Source organism: Melopsittacus undulatus, chromosome 9 (genome assembly GCF_012275295.1).
Source record: "Melopsittacus undulatus isolate bMelUnd1 chromosome 9, bMelUnd1.mat.Z, whole genome shotgun sequence".
Classification (NCBI taxonomy): Eukaryota; Metazoa; Chordata; class Aves; order Psittaciformes; family Psittaculidae; genus Melopsittacus; species Melopsittacus undulatus.
The window spans coordinates 42,731,056-42,744,657 of record NC_047535.1 but is presented as its reverse complement, the minus strand read 5'-3'; the positions used below and the strand labels follow the sequence as shown (position 1 = coordinate 42,744,657).

General features: G+C 44.3%; 1 protein-coding gene and 1 pseudogene across 2 annotated transcripts; both read left to right on the top strand.

The window, feature by feature from the left end:
• The first annotated feature begins 1,736 nt into the window (after positions 1 to 1,736).
• LOC101871842 (ubiquitin carboxyl-terminal hydrolase 4-like) lies at positions 1,737 to 5,106 on the top strand. Its single transcript, XM_005145854.3, has 6 exons — positions 1,737 to 1,880; positions 2,009 to 2,136; positions 2,437 to 2,567; positions 3,526 to 3,652; positions 4,714 to 4,859; positions 5,041 to 5,106. The coding sequence occupies exons 1-6, from the start codon at positions 1,759 to 1,761 to the stop codon at positions 5,104 to 5,106; spliced, it is 720 nt and encodes a 239-aa protein (XP_005145911.2). The 5' UTR covers positions 1,737 to 1,758.
• A 1,726-nt stretch (positions 5,107 to 6,832) lies between these two features.
• Positions 6,833 to 7,597, top strand: LOC117436677 (glutathione peroxidase 1-like; annotated as a pseudogene). The gene is made up of 2 exons (XR_004550006.1): positions 6,833 to 7,102; positions 7,200 to 7,597. The product of XR_004550006.1 is annotated as a glutathione peroxidase 1-like (transcript).
• The last annotated feature ends 6,005 nt before the right edge of the window (positions 7,598 to 13,602 follow it).

Below are 13,602 nucleotides of genomic sequence, written 5' to 3'. Positions count from 1 at the left end.
GGATTACCTGTTAGCCCAGGAAGGGGGTGTGTGGGGGAAATTCAATCTATCCAACTATTGTTTACAGATAGATGACGACGGAATAGCTATCGGAAAGATAACCACTAAAACAAAAAAGGTCGCACATGTTCCCTTTCAAACCCGGAAAGGGTTTAACTTGGATACAGAAAAATGGTGGAATGATAACTGGTGGAACTTGGGGGGGTTAAGAGGAATCCTGCTGGGATTTGTTTTGTTAATAATTGTTCTACTCGCTGTACCTTTTGTTGTTCCCCTGATGAGTAGAATGGTTCATAGGACCATAGAGCAATTACGATTTGAAATAGTTACTTCTGAGGGAACAGAACCAAAAATTAGAATGTTAAATATTCGGTCTCATGATGATTTGTTTGAGGAGACAAAACTAATCTTTGAAAACAATGAATGAATGAGAAAAGCCAGAAATGGAAATTATGGCTCAAGCCAAATAGATTAAGAAAAAGGGGGGGAACTGTGATAAACACATAAATGTACTGGCTTTCACAAATCACAGGTGTTGCTATGTGGTTATAACTGTATGAGCTAGCAATGACAGAAACAAAGCTTGTTAAAGACACAAGATTAGGCAACAAGTTGAAAATGGCCAGAACTCTTGAGCAAAATGGAGTCACACGGCAAAAGAATTTGTAAAGGTAGAAGGGGGAGAGAGAGGTCTTGATATGAGGAAAGGTAGTGCCTGGAAAACGTAGGGTTAAAGTACTTTTAGCTTAACTTAGGTCAGAGATAAAAAACAATGTTTGTGTTGTAAGTCTGTGGTAACATAACAGGATTGAGTGGCCCCACTAAACATGAATGAATTACTTCACACCATCCTTATCAGTTAGTCAGTGCCTCCCGAACATCTGCTAGCTTGAGATACATCTTGTCTGCCTGTCCTGTTGTGCTTGGAGTAAATTTTGCACGAAGATCCCACTGTTCTAAATCTTTGCCAGCTATCAGAAACTTACAGATCTGGCTGGTTTCAGCCAGTTTTGTGATTACTGGGGCATCCGACTGTGCCAAAGGCGAAAGTGCACCCTGAGGAAGACTGCTTACTTCATCCTGAAGACCCCTGCCCACAATCACCGGAGAACAGTGCGCAGATGCCAAGAGGAGGAGACTTACAAGTTCCTGGAGCTAGTTATAATATTCCCTTCCTACACGTGGGGATTATGAGTATGTATATGGCTAATGCAGTAGTGAAAGTATATGAACCTGTAACAAACGCTTATCAGCATGCCCCTGGCTATGGTCAGGTGCCCAGCGCTGCTGCTTTTGTTTTATTAACTTTGTCCCACAATAAAACCCTGTTAACTCGATTAGTGGAGTGAGTTTGTACTTCACAGCGTTATTCCTGTGACAATTGAAGCCTCCTTCCCTAGCCAACACCCTGGCCAGAGGGCTCCATGAAGTCAGTAATGGGAGAAACAGGTAACACTGAAGTAACACAACACACACCAAACGTTTGTGCCACCCGCTTTCGTGGCAGAAACCTGCCCGGAAGGGCTCTGGGGCTGCTCTGAGCCAGCCTCTGCTGCAGCCACCGGGACGTGAAGCATCAGCACGGGCCACTGCCATTTAACAACAAGATGGCGGTCACCGCCTCAGCGCCCACACCACCGCCCGCCGCGCCCCTGAGCGTGGCCCCGCCCACCCCGGAGAAGGCGCGCGGAGGGACGGAGGGAACGCGGCGGGTGCAGCCAGGCAGACATTTTCTAGCTCCCAACCTCGCGCACCGAAATGGCGACGGCTGAAGCTGGCAGTGGCAGCGGCGGTAGCAGTGGGGCGCGGCCGGACGTGGAGGTGCAGCGGGAAGAGTTGAGGTCACTGATGACCACAAATCTCAGGGCTGGGGAGTCCTGGTGAGCACAGCTGGCCGGACCTCCTCTCTGTTCACTTTCCCTCTGGGCGGTGGGGCCTGTTGGACCGGACCGGAGCGGGCCGGGCCACCACTGAGGGGGACCGCTGAGCCCGGTGCTATGTGTTGCAGGTACCTGGTGGACATGAGCTGGTTTAGGAAGTGGAAGAAATACGTAGGCTTCAACAGCTGGGAAAGGGATGGTGCTGGTGATCCCAGCCGCTTCCCTGGGCCTGTTGACAACTCGGGGCTCTTTAGCGGTGAGTGGTGGCCGGCGGTGCGGGGGAGCGGGCCCTGGGCGGGGGCTGGGCCAGGGCCGCGGCCGGGCTCCTGTCAGGCACTCGTGTGTGCACGCGTCTGGTGGCGCGGTTTGGCTTTTGAAGCCGTGTGTTCTGAGGGTACGAGCGGCCGGCCCGGCCTTGTCAATAGGAGACTGGTGCGGTTTCTGTTTGCCCGTGGGAGTGTTGGCTTTTCTCGGCGTCGTGGGTAGTGTGTGTGTAGGTCTTGAGAATCAAGGATTCTGTTTGGTGCTGTGTTTTTTCATGACTGTCTCCTTTTAGATCCAGAAACTCAAACTTTAAAAGAACGCCTCGTTAGTGCCCTACATTTTGTGTTGGTTCCACCTGAAGGCTGGAATAAGCTGGTGATGTGGTATGGCTGCATGGAAGGACAGCAGCCTATTGTGAGAAAAGTAAGTATGGGCGAGCCCAGTTCTCTTCAGCCTGGTTTTGTTGTCTGATCTCTACCAAACTTAGTGTTTATTTTGCTAGCTGTGAGTTAGGACAGGATCCTCAGCAGCTCCGTGGAGATAATAACATAAAGTCTTTTGTCGTGTTGTCTGAAAGAATAATCTTCCAGTGCTGCAGTTCAAATGCCTGAATTTTGAGTGATTCTCAGTTGAGGGGTCATATGTGGGAAGAGCCGTGAACCTTGTTCTGGTTAACTTTTTGCCTTAGTGTTTGAACCAGTGCAGTTCAAACTAGTGCAGTGGTTTTATGTTGCATGCAGTAGTTTGCACTTTCTTGAAAAATTAAAGTTGTCATTCTCTGCAGACAGAAAGAGGCATTGGAATAGATTGTGTTTTACTACAGGCAGCTTAGGGACTTCCTCTGGAGTTTAAGGCAGTTCTTGTTTTCCAGAATTCTGTTCCAGAAAGTGAAATTTGTAAGTTTTGGTTCTGGAAATGTATCAGCCACTTGGCTTTCGGTAAAAGTGTTTGTTGTTTGTATTTTAGTCTTAGGGTTTTGAGCCGACTAAACCGAGTCATTAGTCACTACACCAGGTAAATAGTGCTGATAAAATGTCCATCATTAATATTGCTGAAGTTGTAAGTAGCATTATGTTGGCTTGCTTCAAGGAATGTAAGGGCCAGGAAAGTGTAGCACTGGAATGGTGAAAGGAAGTAAGATCCCTCTCTTGCTGGTCAGTGCTTCTGGAATGTTGTCAATCAGTGTGACTGTTTCTTAAGTTTTAGAAAATAAAACCTTCAAAACAAGCTGACAGAGGTTGTGACTTGGAAGCAAGTCAGTGTTCAGTTTATGGCTTGACTTGCAAGACTTATAACTTAAAATACTTAGGCAAGTGTACCTTGCAGAGCACTGCTCAGTATTATAACTGTTTTGTTTATCACATCTGCCTTCTATTTGCAGGTAGTGGAATATGGTCGGTTTTCAAAACACTTAGAGGTTGAAGTTTATCTTCTTGAGCTGAAGTTGTGTGTGTGTGGTGATTTTGACAATTTAATCAGCCGGCACTTCAGCCAGGCAGATACTATTGGTAAGTAGTTCTCTGATGTGTGAAGCTGTGCTCTGAGGCTACCTCAAGAGATATTTTGTGCCATCCAGAACACAAACAGTGTTGATAAACTGGAGCAAATGTAATGAGTACCAACAGGTAGTCAGAGTTGCATCATGTGATGTCTGAGAAGAGACTGAGGGAGCTACGTTTAGCCTGAAAAGGAGACAGCTTTGAGGGTCCTAATAGCACCTGTGAGGAAGTTACTGGGAACCTGGAGTCAGGCTATCTACTGAGTCACAAAGCACCAAAACAACCGACAATAGTGATAAATTGAAACAGGACAGATTCCAACTAATACAATTGTTTTGTGTATTAGCCCAGCTAGACATTGGAATAGGGCCCAGAAGGGTGGGGGAATCTCCTACCTTGCAATTTTTGAATGCTCGGTTGGATAAGCCCTGAGCAGCCTGATCTGAATTCACTGTTGACCCTGCCTTGAGTGTTTCAATGAAGAACCTCCTGAGTTTCTTTCAGCCATAGTGATTCTGTACGTGACACAGGGAGTTGTGATTAAGAGCTTTGAGGAATACGTTTCTAGCTAACTTATGTCCTTAAGAAACATCCGCGTCAGTCATGTACAGCAGTTCTGTCTCTGGTTCTCCTATGATTCCTTCTTCCTAGTGTGTGACTGTTTTAGACATCTTAGTGGCTCTTCTACACTTCTCCCTGAAATTTGGCCAATCTCTCCTTCTCTCTCTCTCTGTGTCTTTGCTGTGTTTTCTTGTATAAAAATACTGACTGTCAGCTGTCATATTTTCATAAAGATACTTCTTTTGTTTGTTTGCTGATGTCTGACCTGCCAGTAGTAACTGAGAACACTTCCTTCTTGAACCTTCAAATGATGACTGCTTCACAGCATCTGGCCTTTGGGCAGAAATTTCTCAGTGTGTTCTGAACATTATTAGTTTGAGGGCTTGACAGGCAAGTGTGTGACTGAAGGGACCAGTGATGTACCTCTTTGCTGAGTGTCTGGCTTGTGAGGTTTTTTCCCAAAAGCACTCATGTTTTAGGAATTTTGGTGTTGTTTTCCTCCTGAACAGGTACCATCGAGAAAGAAATTAGAAAAGTATTCAATATCCCGGATGCAAAGGCAGCTAGGTTATGGTGCAGGTATGGGCCTCACACTTATGGGCGGCTTAAGAAACTGGATAAAACGGTCCAAGATGTAGGGCTCCGTCAGGGTCAGGTAAGGGACATAACTTTTGATTCTCATGTACTGCTTTCTCTACTATGGTTTTTGTTTTTTTCTTTTTTCAGTTGCTTTTAAGTACTTTGAGCAAACATTGAAAGTGTGATTTGTTAATGATTTTGCCAAATGTGTAGCAGCCTTTCAGTTACCTTTCTTAATTATCTGAACTATCTTTCAGATAGTCGTGATAGAAGTGAAAAGTGAAGATGGTACGTGGCCTGGATACCGCACCCAGGGAATATAAACAAGCAGGTTCTACACACTTCTGCTGTTTCGTCCAGTTTATTTCCTAGACTGTAGTCACCTCATGTTCTTTCAGGAAGCCTGGTTGTCATGGGCTGTTGTGGATTTGTTTTAGCTATTTTGAAGGGAAGAAAATCTTGAAAATAAACATTTTTCCAATGTTCCGTTGCTGATTTGTCTCAGCCAGTGTCTTCTGTTTTAAAGCCTATTTCAAATAGATTGTGCAAGGATTAGGTACCTTAAGTTCTAGGACTTTTAGGCTCTTAGGAGACAGGAGTGCTATTTACATGGAGTTAGCCTACTCAATGAGTTAGTAGACGAAAACTACGAGGAGAAGAGGCGCTACCCTTCCCACATGATGACCTCTCCTCATTGATGACCAACCCGCAGTACATCATGTCTGTCTCCTCTGGGAGCCACTTGGGTTCTCATGGAACTGAGCTAAACACAGAGAGCCAGACCAGACATGAGAAATGGGAATTCAGTGCTTCTGGAAAGTGACCCAACCAGGCAAGGAGCTGTGAGAAAGGCAGGGGAAAAGCTGGGAATCAAAAGGCAGTCCTTGGCTAAGGGAGGGTTCGGTGCCAGAGGTGGAGAGAAGATGCAAGAGGAAGCCAGAAAATGTGGTTTTGTGGCCTTAGCAATTACTGGTGTTGCTGTTAAACAGTCATCTTCTGATCTCCTAGATGCCATTTGTCACACATCTCAAAAGGTGTCCCTTGAGGCAACCTAGTCCCTCTGGAGCTCCTGGCTCTGCTGGATCCAAGTCCAGATGGCTCAGCAGAACATGTCCAGGCACAGGGTGTAGCTCTGAGCCAGCAAGGAAGTTCAGGTCCCTTGGTTTCCCTAGACCTTGGCTCACAAAGGAAGGGAAATCCCTGCCCTATGCTGGCCTGAAATAGGCAGGGCCACAGAACTCCCTACTCCAGATGGAAGCCCCAGGCCCAGCCCAAGGACTGACAGTGCCAGTTTGTGCGAGTGCCAGAAGTGGCAGCAGGGTGACGCCTCTGGGGCACCCCAAAGAGAAATTCCTCTTCTTCAAGCCACTGTGGCTTGCTGTGCCCAGGGGGTGGGGGGGTGAGCAGGCTGGTTGCACTGTAACTGTCAGGCTACTGGGCAGCAAACAAGGGTCATGCATCTCTGCTCCTCCCAACAGCTGTTTTCTAGCTGCTCCGATCTCTCAGGGCACTTGCCACGGTTCCTACTATTGGTGCTGCAGCACACCACAGGAACTGGAGGTTCACAAGGGTGCAATAAAAAAGTAGCCTAGATCAGGCCAGCACGAACTAGAATAGCCAGGCATGGGGTAAAGTAGGCACTGCAGCAAAGGGAGGCTTCACCAGCCTCAGAGGGCTGAAGGAAAATTCGCAGAAGAGGATTCATGGCCCCTCTTTGTGCCCCCGTTCCTCCTCCGGCTGCATGGAGGGAGGCCTCTGGAGCTCCGCGGTGCTGCCTCCGTGCCGGAGGGTTTGTCCCTCCCCGGCGGGAGCTCCCGGGAACGCCGTGTTGGGCTCATTTCGCACCGCTTCTGAGCAGCGCTGGCACTTCCTTCTGTAGTGCCCGGGCAGGTGGCACCGCCGATTCGAGCTGCGAACTGACGAGCACAGCTCCCAGCCTGCCCGAGAAGCTGAGCTGAAGGCGGGCGGTCCCCTTGCCTGAACCCCCCGTCCCCGCGGCCGGGGCGGTCCGGAGCGGAGAGACGAGGAGCGGGGAGCGGCTGGAGGGCCCGCCCGCCTGCAGTGCTGGCCATGGCGGCGACGGGAGCCGGAGAGCGTGCGGTCGCGGCGGGGCTCGGGGCTCTGTCTGCGCGGCCGCTGGGCTCAGCGGAGCCGCTGTCGCTCGGCTCGCTGCACGGAAAGGTGTTGCTGGTGGTGAACGTGGCGTCGCTTTGAGGCACCACCACCCGCGACTTCCTTCAGCTCAGAGACCTGCAGCAGCGGTACGGGTCTCGCGGGCTGCAGGTCCTCGCCTTCCCCTGCAACCAGTTCGGGCATCAGGTAGGGCCGGCAGCGGGGCTGGGGAGCGGGGGGAGCCGCCCGTCCGACGGGGTTCTCACGGGCTTCGCTCGGGCGCTTTTGCTTTTGTTTCCCCTAGGAAAATGCGACGAACGAGGAGATCCTGTTGTCGCTAGAGCATGTCCGTCCCGGGAAGGGGTACAAGCCCAACTTCATCATGTTCGAGAAGTGCGAGGTCAACGGGAAGAACGCGCACCCCCTCTTCACCTTCCTGAAAGAGGCGCTACCCTTCCCGCATGATGACCCCTCCTCCCTGATGACCAACCCGCAGTACATCATCTGGTCCCCAGTGTGCCGCAACGACATCTCCTGGAACTTCGAGAAGTTCCTCATCGGCCTGGACAGCGTGCCCTGCACTGGTGGATGAGTTTCATCATCAAAAACATTTGGGATTTGAGGTTTTGGTTGTTGGTTTCTTTTTTTCTGTCAGTAGCTGTGGGAATTCTGAAAGAGCCAAGGCCACGTAGTGAGCGATCCTGATACCCTGAGCCTTATTAATGTAAAATAAGAAGATTTTTGGCAGGCATAAGCAAGGACAATTGTCTTGTTAGGCCTCTGTAATTTTCCACTGAAAACGTGCAGAGAATGATCCCTGCCAAGGTTGTAGTTTCCCACTGTATTTTTAGAGTAAGGTATTTAATCGCAATTATAACAAGTTATAAACATTAGCTCTGTAAACGATAGCAACCTCTAGACTAACCAATTAGAGCTCAGTATCCAAGGCTGTTACATAAGAAACCTAAGGGTGTAAGGGTATAAGAAGAGCACTATATCTAATAAACTTTGGCAATCGCTTGATCACAATGATCGTCTCCACGTTGTCCGTGACTCCTGCGTCGACAATAACATATGTGAAAAGCAGAAAAGGAAATGAGAGCAAAGGAAGATACAATGCACAGTAATCTCTTCCCTATGAATCAACATAATTTCCACACAGTAAAGCAAAGGAAAAGTGGGGTGATTTCAGACAAAGCAGGTGAATTCTTGAGGAATAAACATTTTGATTCAAAGATCATACTAATGAAAGAAATACAGATCTCATAGTGACAGGGGAGCACAGGAGAACAAATCTGTAGCCTAACTTTTCTGACAGCAATGAGATAATCTGTTGCTGGTATAGCACACTTAAAGGGTCTTCCATCAGTGATCCTGACAGATATTAATCTCCCTCTAGGCAGGTCTAAGTGCCCACTGGTTCAGAAGTTTAGTCAGATTCACAACAAAAAGGACGATGATTTCACAACTAATCTTGGTTTTAATAGAGCAGATTCACAGAACAATATCATCTGGGAAGGATCTCTGAAGGTCACCTGGTCCAATCCGCTCTCTGCTCAGAGCAGGATCAGCCTAGAGCAGGGTCCTCATGGGCTTGCCCAGTCAAATCTTCTTCATGTCCAAAGATGAGAATTTAATTTCCCCAGTGGGGAAATGGGGCTGAGCTTCATGAGCCTGTCAGTTGATATCTATAAACTGTGAACATCCCTCTGCACATACATCTTGTTTTATCTTTTTTAATATATGCATACTGTATTTATTTTGTTCAAAGTGATACAGTGTTAATCTCACTCACCATGGGAAGATACATGGTGGAGCTAAAGGGATTATAGTTCCTCTCTTCTTCAGCATTACCTGGTCACATGGTGCAGCAAGAGACACACAGCCACCCACACAGTCACTGAATCCTACTGGAATTAGGCTCACATTGTCAGACAGAGGCAGTTCTCGGAGTCCCATCCTTGTCTAGGATAAAATGGCAGAGCATATTCCAGATGAAAAGACATTTGCCATTTAAAAAAATCTAGAGATCTAATCCAAAAGGCCTCTTGAAAATTTGTTTCTGCTTTCACTGAAATTCATGGGAAACTCCACCAGGTCCTTTCTTTTACTGTTGCAACATCAGGTACATGCGGACAGCGAGTGGGCACTTCAGTACAGGTTCATATCTAGTCCATGCATTATTTGTGCTGTGCTAATGTCAAAAATGTTTTGGACAGCATCCATACACATAGGAATGCAGGCATCCTGTTTCAAGTGATTTACAGCCTAAAATATTAATGCCAACATCATCAACTACCAATTCCTTACTACAAGCTAAATTTCCTCACGCTTAGGGCTTTGCTCTTTTCTCCTTACAATGCAAAATGCCCCATTTCTTCCACCTTAGAGGACACTGACCTTACCTCAAACAGAGGTACATAAAATAAGGTGTCATTAGAGTGAGTGGTCACAGTGGGCAAAGTTGATGGCAGTGCTGGAATGGCAATGCAATATCAAGCATTTTGCTAACAGCAGTCTTCCTCCTTAAACCTTAGACTTTTCCACACCTCTTAAATGAACAAGGTGGCCCCCAGAGAGGAATCCTTCCACCCCACTGAACAACTCACTTAACTGCACAACTTCTAAGTCATAAACCACTTGAGTAATCCCACTGCTCAAGACAGGATAAAAGGAGAAAATAGCATTAAAGATTTAAAGTAAAGAACACAGGAAACTGAAATGATAGCTGCACCATTCACGTCATTACAGCTAAGGGTTTGTCAGCACTTTCATTATTATGCTCATTTCTCTGCTGTCGGTCCAGGCTAAAATTTGGCAGAGCATAAAACTTAAAGCACAAACAGACACAACAAGAATGCAGTGAAAAGGAAAGCACAGGCTTCAAGGACAGCATCCTAAGATACCTTCAAATGTCAAGAATAAACATTATCTTCCAGAGTATGATGCAAGAAGTTAAGCTAAGAGAACTATTTCTTCTCTCATTATGATGATGTAATAGAGAGGGAATTGCACTGACTGCTCAGTGAGATACATTGTCATGAAACTACTGTGAATGGCCTGAAGATCCTGATTATACAATTATACAGGACACTAGAATGAAGAGTACTGTCTTCATCTTATATCTGACCATACAGCTCCCCGAATCAAAACATAGTGCTTCATAGTCCTCTGCTTCCAGGCCTCTCCTGCAAAGTCTGGCACAATCCTTCTGTGTCACTGAAGGCCCAGACAGCACCTGAAGCAAGGTTTTTAAGTGGGGTTAAGTATTCTTGGGCAAGGACCCTAGACTGCACTGACTCTTTATACAAGGATAAAGCTTCTAGAGAGTAAGAAAAAAGAGAAAATGGGTTGAAAGTCTTCAAGGCAGCACTCAGGTAGAGGGCTATATTTATCCACTCACTAGGCATGAGGAGCAAATCACCTGTTCTTACCCACAAGTAAATAGGCAATAGCTTCAATACAAAATGCAAAAGATGACCTCTCCTACGAGTGAAGGATCACTGAAGCTCAGACACAATCTTACATTTTTTCAGACCTCAGGCAGCTGTTTCACATATTTCAATGAGTACAGAAAGGAAAGGTGCTGCTCCTAAATACCAGTGTATATGTTAATATGGGAAGAGGAATTATCAGGTGGTAAATAAATTATAAGCTCTTCAAGTTTAGGTATTAAAACATAACGCTAAGAAAAGCACTGCAGTGGTCTATAGTAACAGCCCAAACTTTACTGTCTAAAAATGTTACAGAAATGTTTACATAACCAGATCTAAGGACCTAATCCAATGCTCACAGACTTCAGTGAGACTAAAAATCTTGGTACAAGTCTTTCTTCTTTAAATAATCCCTTGGAACTGTAAGAACAGTTCTGTGCTATGTATTTGGAAGCCACCGACAAAAAGCCCAGAAAAGCCATAATTTTCTGAAGTTACTAATGCCTCTGAAGGGTAATGAACATTCTTTAATTTAGCCTTAAGGTGAAAAGAAACATGCTTGGGTTTTGTCTTTTGTTGTTGGGATGGTGGTTTTTTCGTCTTTAGTTCCCTTAATTTTAAACAAGGTGTCACTGATCCACAGTTCTTTATGTGCTACGCATCTCTTCTGACCTGACAGCTCTCACGCTTTGATAGTCAAGGCTACAAGAGGAAAAGCACCGCTTTGTGTAATAAGGACACAGATCTTACTTTAGCAGCTCTGTGGCAAACCCCCTTTAGTTAGAGTAATAAATTGTCTCTCCTTTGGGAAATTCAAAATTCATTTTCATCCTAAGTGGATACAAAATACTGAAACCACAAAAGTTTCTGTAAAATGTGGATTGTGCTGTTGGAAATATCAACCAGACCCTGTTGAAATATTTTTCCAGTAATATTTAAATATCTGAAAGTTTGAACATGAAAAAAGATCCAAATGAAAAACAGAAATGTTGAAATAGAATATTCAATTGTATTTTAAAATGCGCTGAAACTTTTTCCATATCAAGTACTTCTTTCATATCACTAGTAATTTTATGTCTATATCACATTCAGAGACTAGGAAGTTTTAAGGTGCATGAAAGCTAACGCAGTGAGCATTTTCTTAAGTCAATATTTTATATTAACAGTAAAAGGAATTACACTGTTACTCCTGGAAAGATAAGAACAAATACTTGTTGGTTTACAAGCTTCTTCCTCGTGAACTGCTAAAGACACATAAAAGTTGTTTTTATTCCAAAGAGAACTTCCACATCACCTGTTTTTACACAGTTTCAAAGCCTGAAGTGACCTATCAGCCAGTCAGAAATGTGTGTCAAATTATTTAGTACCCATTTCTGTGCTATCCTCCGAACCCCAGATTTTCAATTGTGATTCTAAGCACAGCTGTAAAATATCTGACATCGAACCCTCTAGCACATGCTAAACCAACACCATCTTAAGGCTGATGTCCTAGCTGGGGAAACAGGCTAGTTTAAAGGCACCTTTGATCTTCTGCCGTGTAGAAAGATTTTGTGGAAAATAAAGATGATATGGGGCAGGACTATGAAGATAATCATGGAGAAAGAAATAAAAAAGACTCCTAAGTTTATCAGGTCTTTCTTATACATATGGAGTGCCTGTGCATCATAAAGTGTGAGTGAGATCAGTCAGCATGTTCATTACTAATGAATAATGGGAAATACAAAGGAGAAATCAAAGCTTGGGTGCAGTGGTCAGTGACAGTTTTGATGACTTTTTCTATCTCAGAACTTTTAGGTGTGCTTTCTAAGGTATCAGAAATAAAACTGAGTTACAGAGTCCACAATGCAAGATGCAAATCTTATGTAATATAAGGAATACAAGGAAGTTGTTCTTCTCAGAGTAATGATTTTATATATGCTGCTGAAATGCTTGGAAGTGTGCATCAAGACAGTGTCAATAAAACAGGAAATAAAACTTCAGCTAGTTTAGCAAAAAAAAAAATACAGCAGCTCCAGCTGTCAGTGAGATGCAAGTGCTGCAATAGTAACCACTGATGACAGTCCTTTGGATGTTCATAAGGAGCAAACTGGCACCGCTATCTGAAAGTCTTCTGAATTCAATATGATGCTTTATCTAATATCACTTAATCAATCATTTAGCTAAAAGCATTCTAATAGGCTTTAATAACATTGCAGTACGGAGATTTCTTTACAAATAAGAAAGGAATCACATTGTTTCACAAGATCATTACTAACCCCCTCTGCCTTGAAAATTAACTACTCCTTTAAATAATAATAATTAAAAAATCCTTTAGGAGACCACGAGGTCCTGCTTCTCCTTAACCTATAAGACTGCTTCAGTTTTGCTATTCATATGCAAAATGTTCTGAGCTGACTCAAAGTGAAGCCTGACAAAGCCTGAAGATGATCTGGTCTGCGCTGTACACACCCGTGACTTCTGATTTTGAACAAGAGGATGGTGCAGTGTTTCAGCTCTGCTCTTCAACACCTTTTGGCTACAGTGTGAGCTAGTTGCCTAGGTTATAAAAAAGAAAAAATACATTTTCTGTGCTATTTATTGTTTTAATATCCCAAAATTGTGCAATGAAACAACAGTAAAACTGCCCTCCCACAAACAATTCTCCAGAATGGGGAGATGTTTACTGAAAGAAAAACTAACAGACATCAAAACTTCTCATCTAGATCTTTGGCTCTTATATACAAATATCTAAAATGCTAGTACATTTCATTAAATACAAAGCTTCATGGTTTTACACCAATTCAAAATGTGTCAGAAAAGTTCTAGGTAAAACTAAAATGTAAATTATTGTATCAAATAGACTGCAGGTTTTTTTAATTCTTCTATACGACCATACCATGAAATAGCCATATGCATTTAAATTGGAGTTATCAAGCCAGGTCCACAATTTCATTATATTTGCATGTCTACCCACTACTTCACAATAAGGGCTTTCTTCAAATTAATCTTCTGCAGCACATTAAATTATTCAGTATACTAAAATATGGAGTTTTCCCTGCAGAAAGGATGCAATAGATGAACTGCAATGTTGTGTAGAATGTTAACAGTCGTGTGTCAGTTTTGTAGGAACCATGTATTGGAAAGGAATAACTGAAAACTGGAGTGTATTCCTGTCCAGTTAGCACAGCCCAGCATTAAAACTGACCATCAGTATTACTCATTAAGTATACACAGGAAATACCTGTGTGTACCTTTTGTGTACTAAAATACCTCAAATATGCTGCATGGATTGTT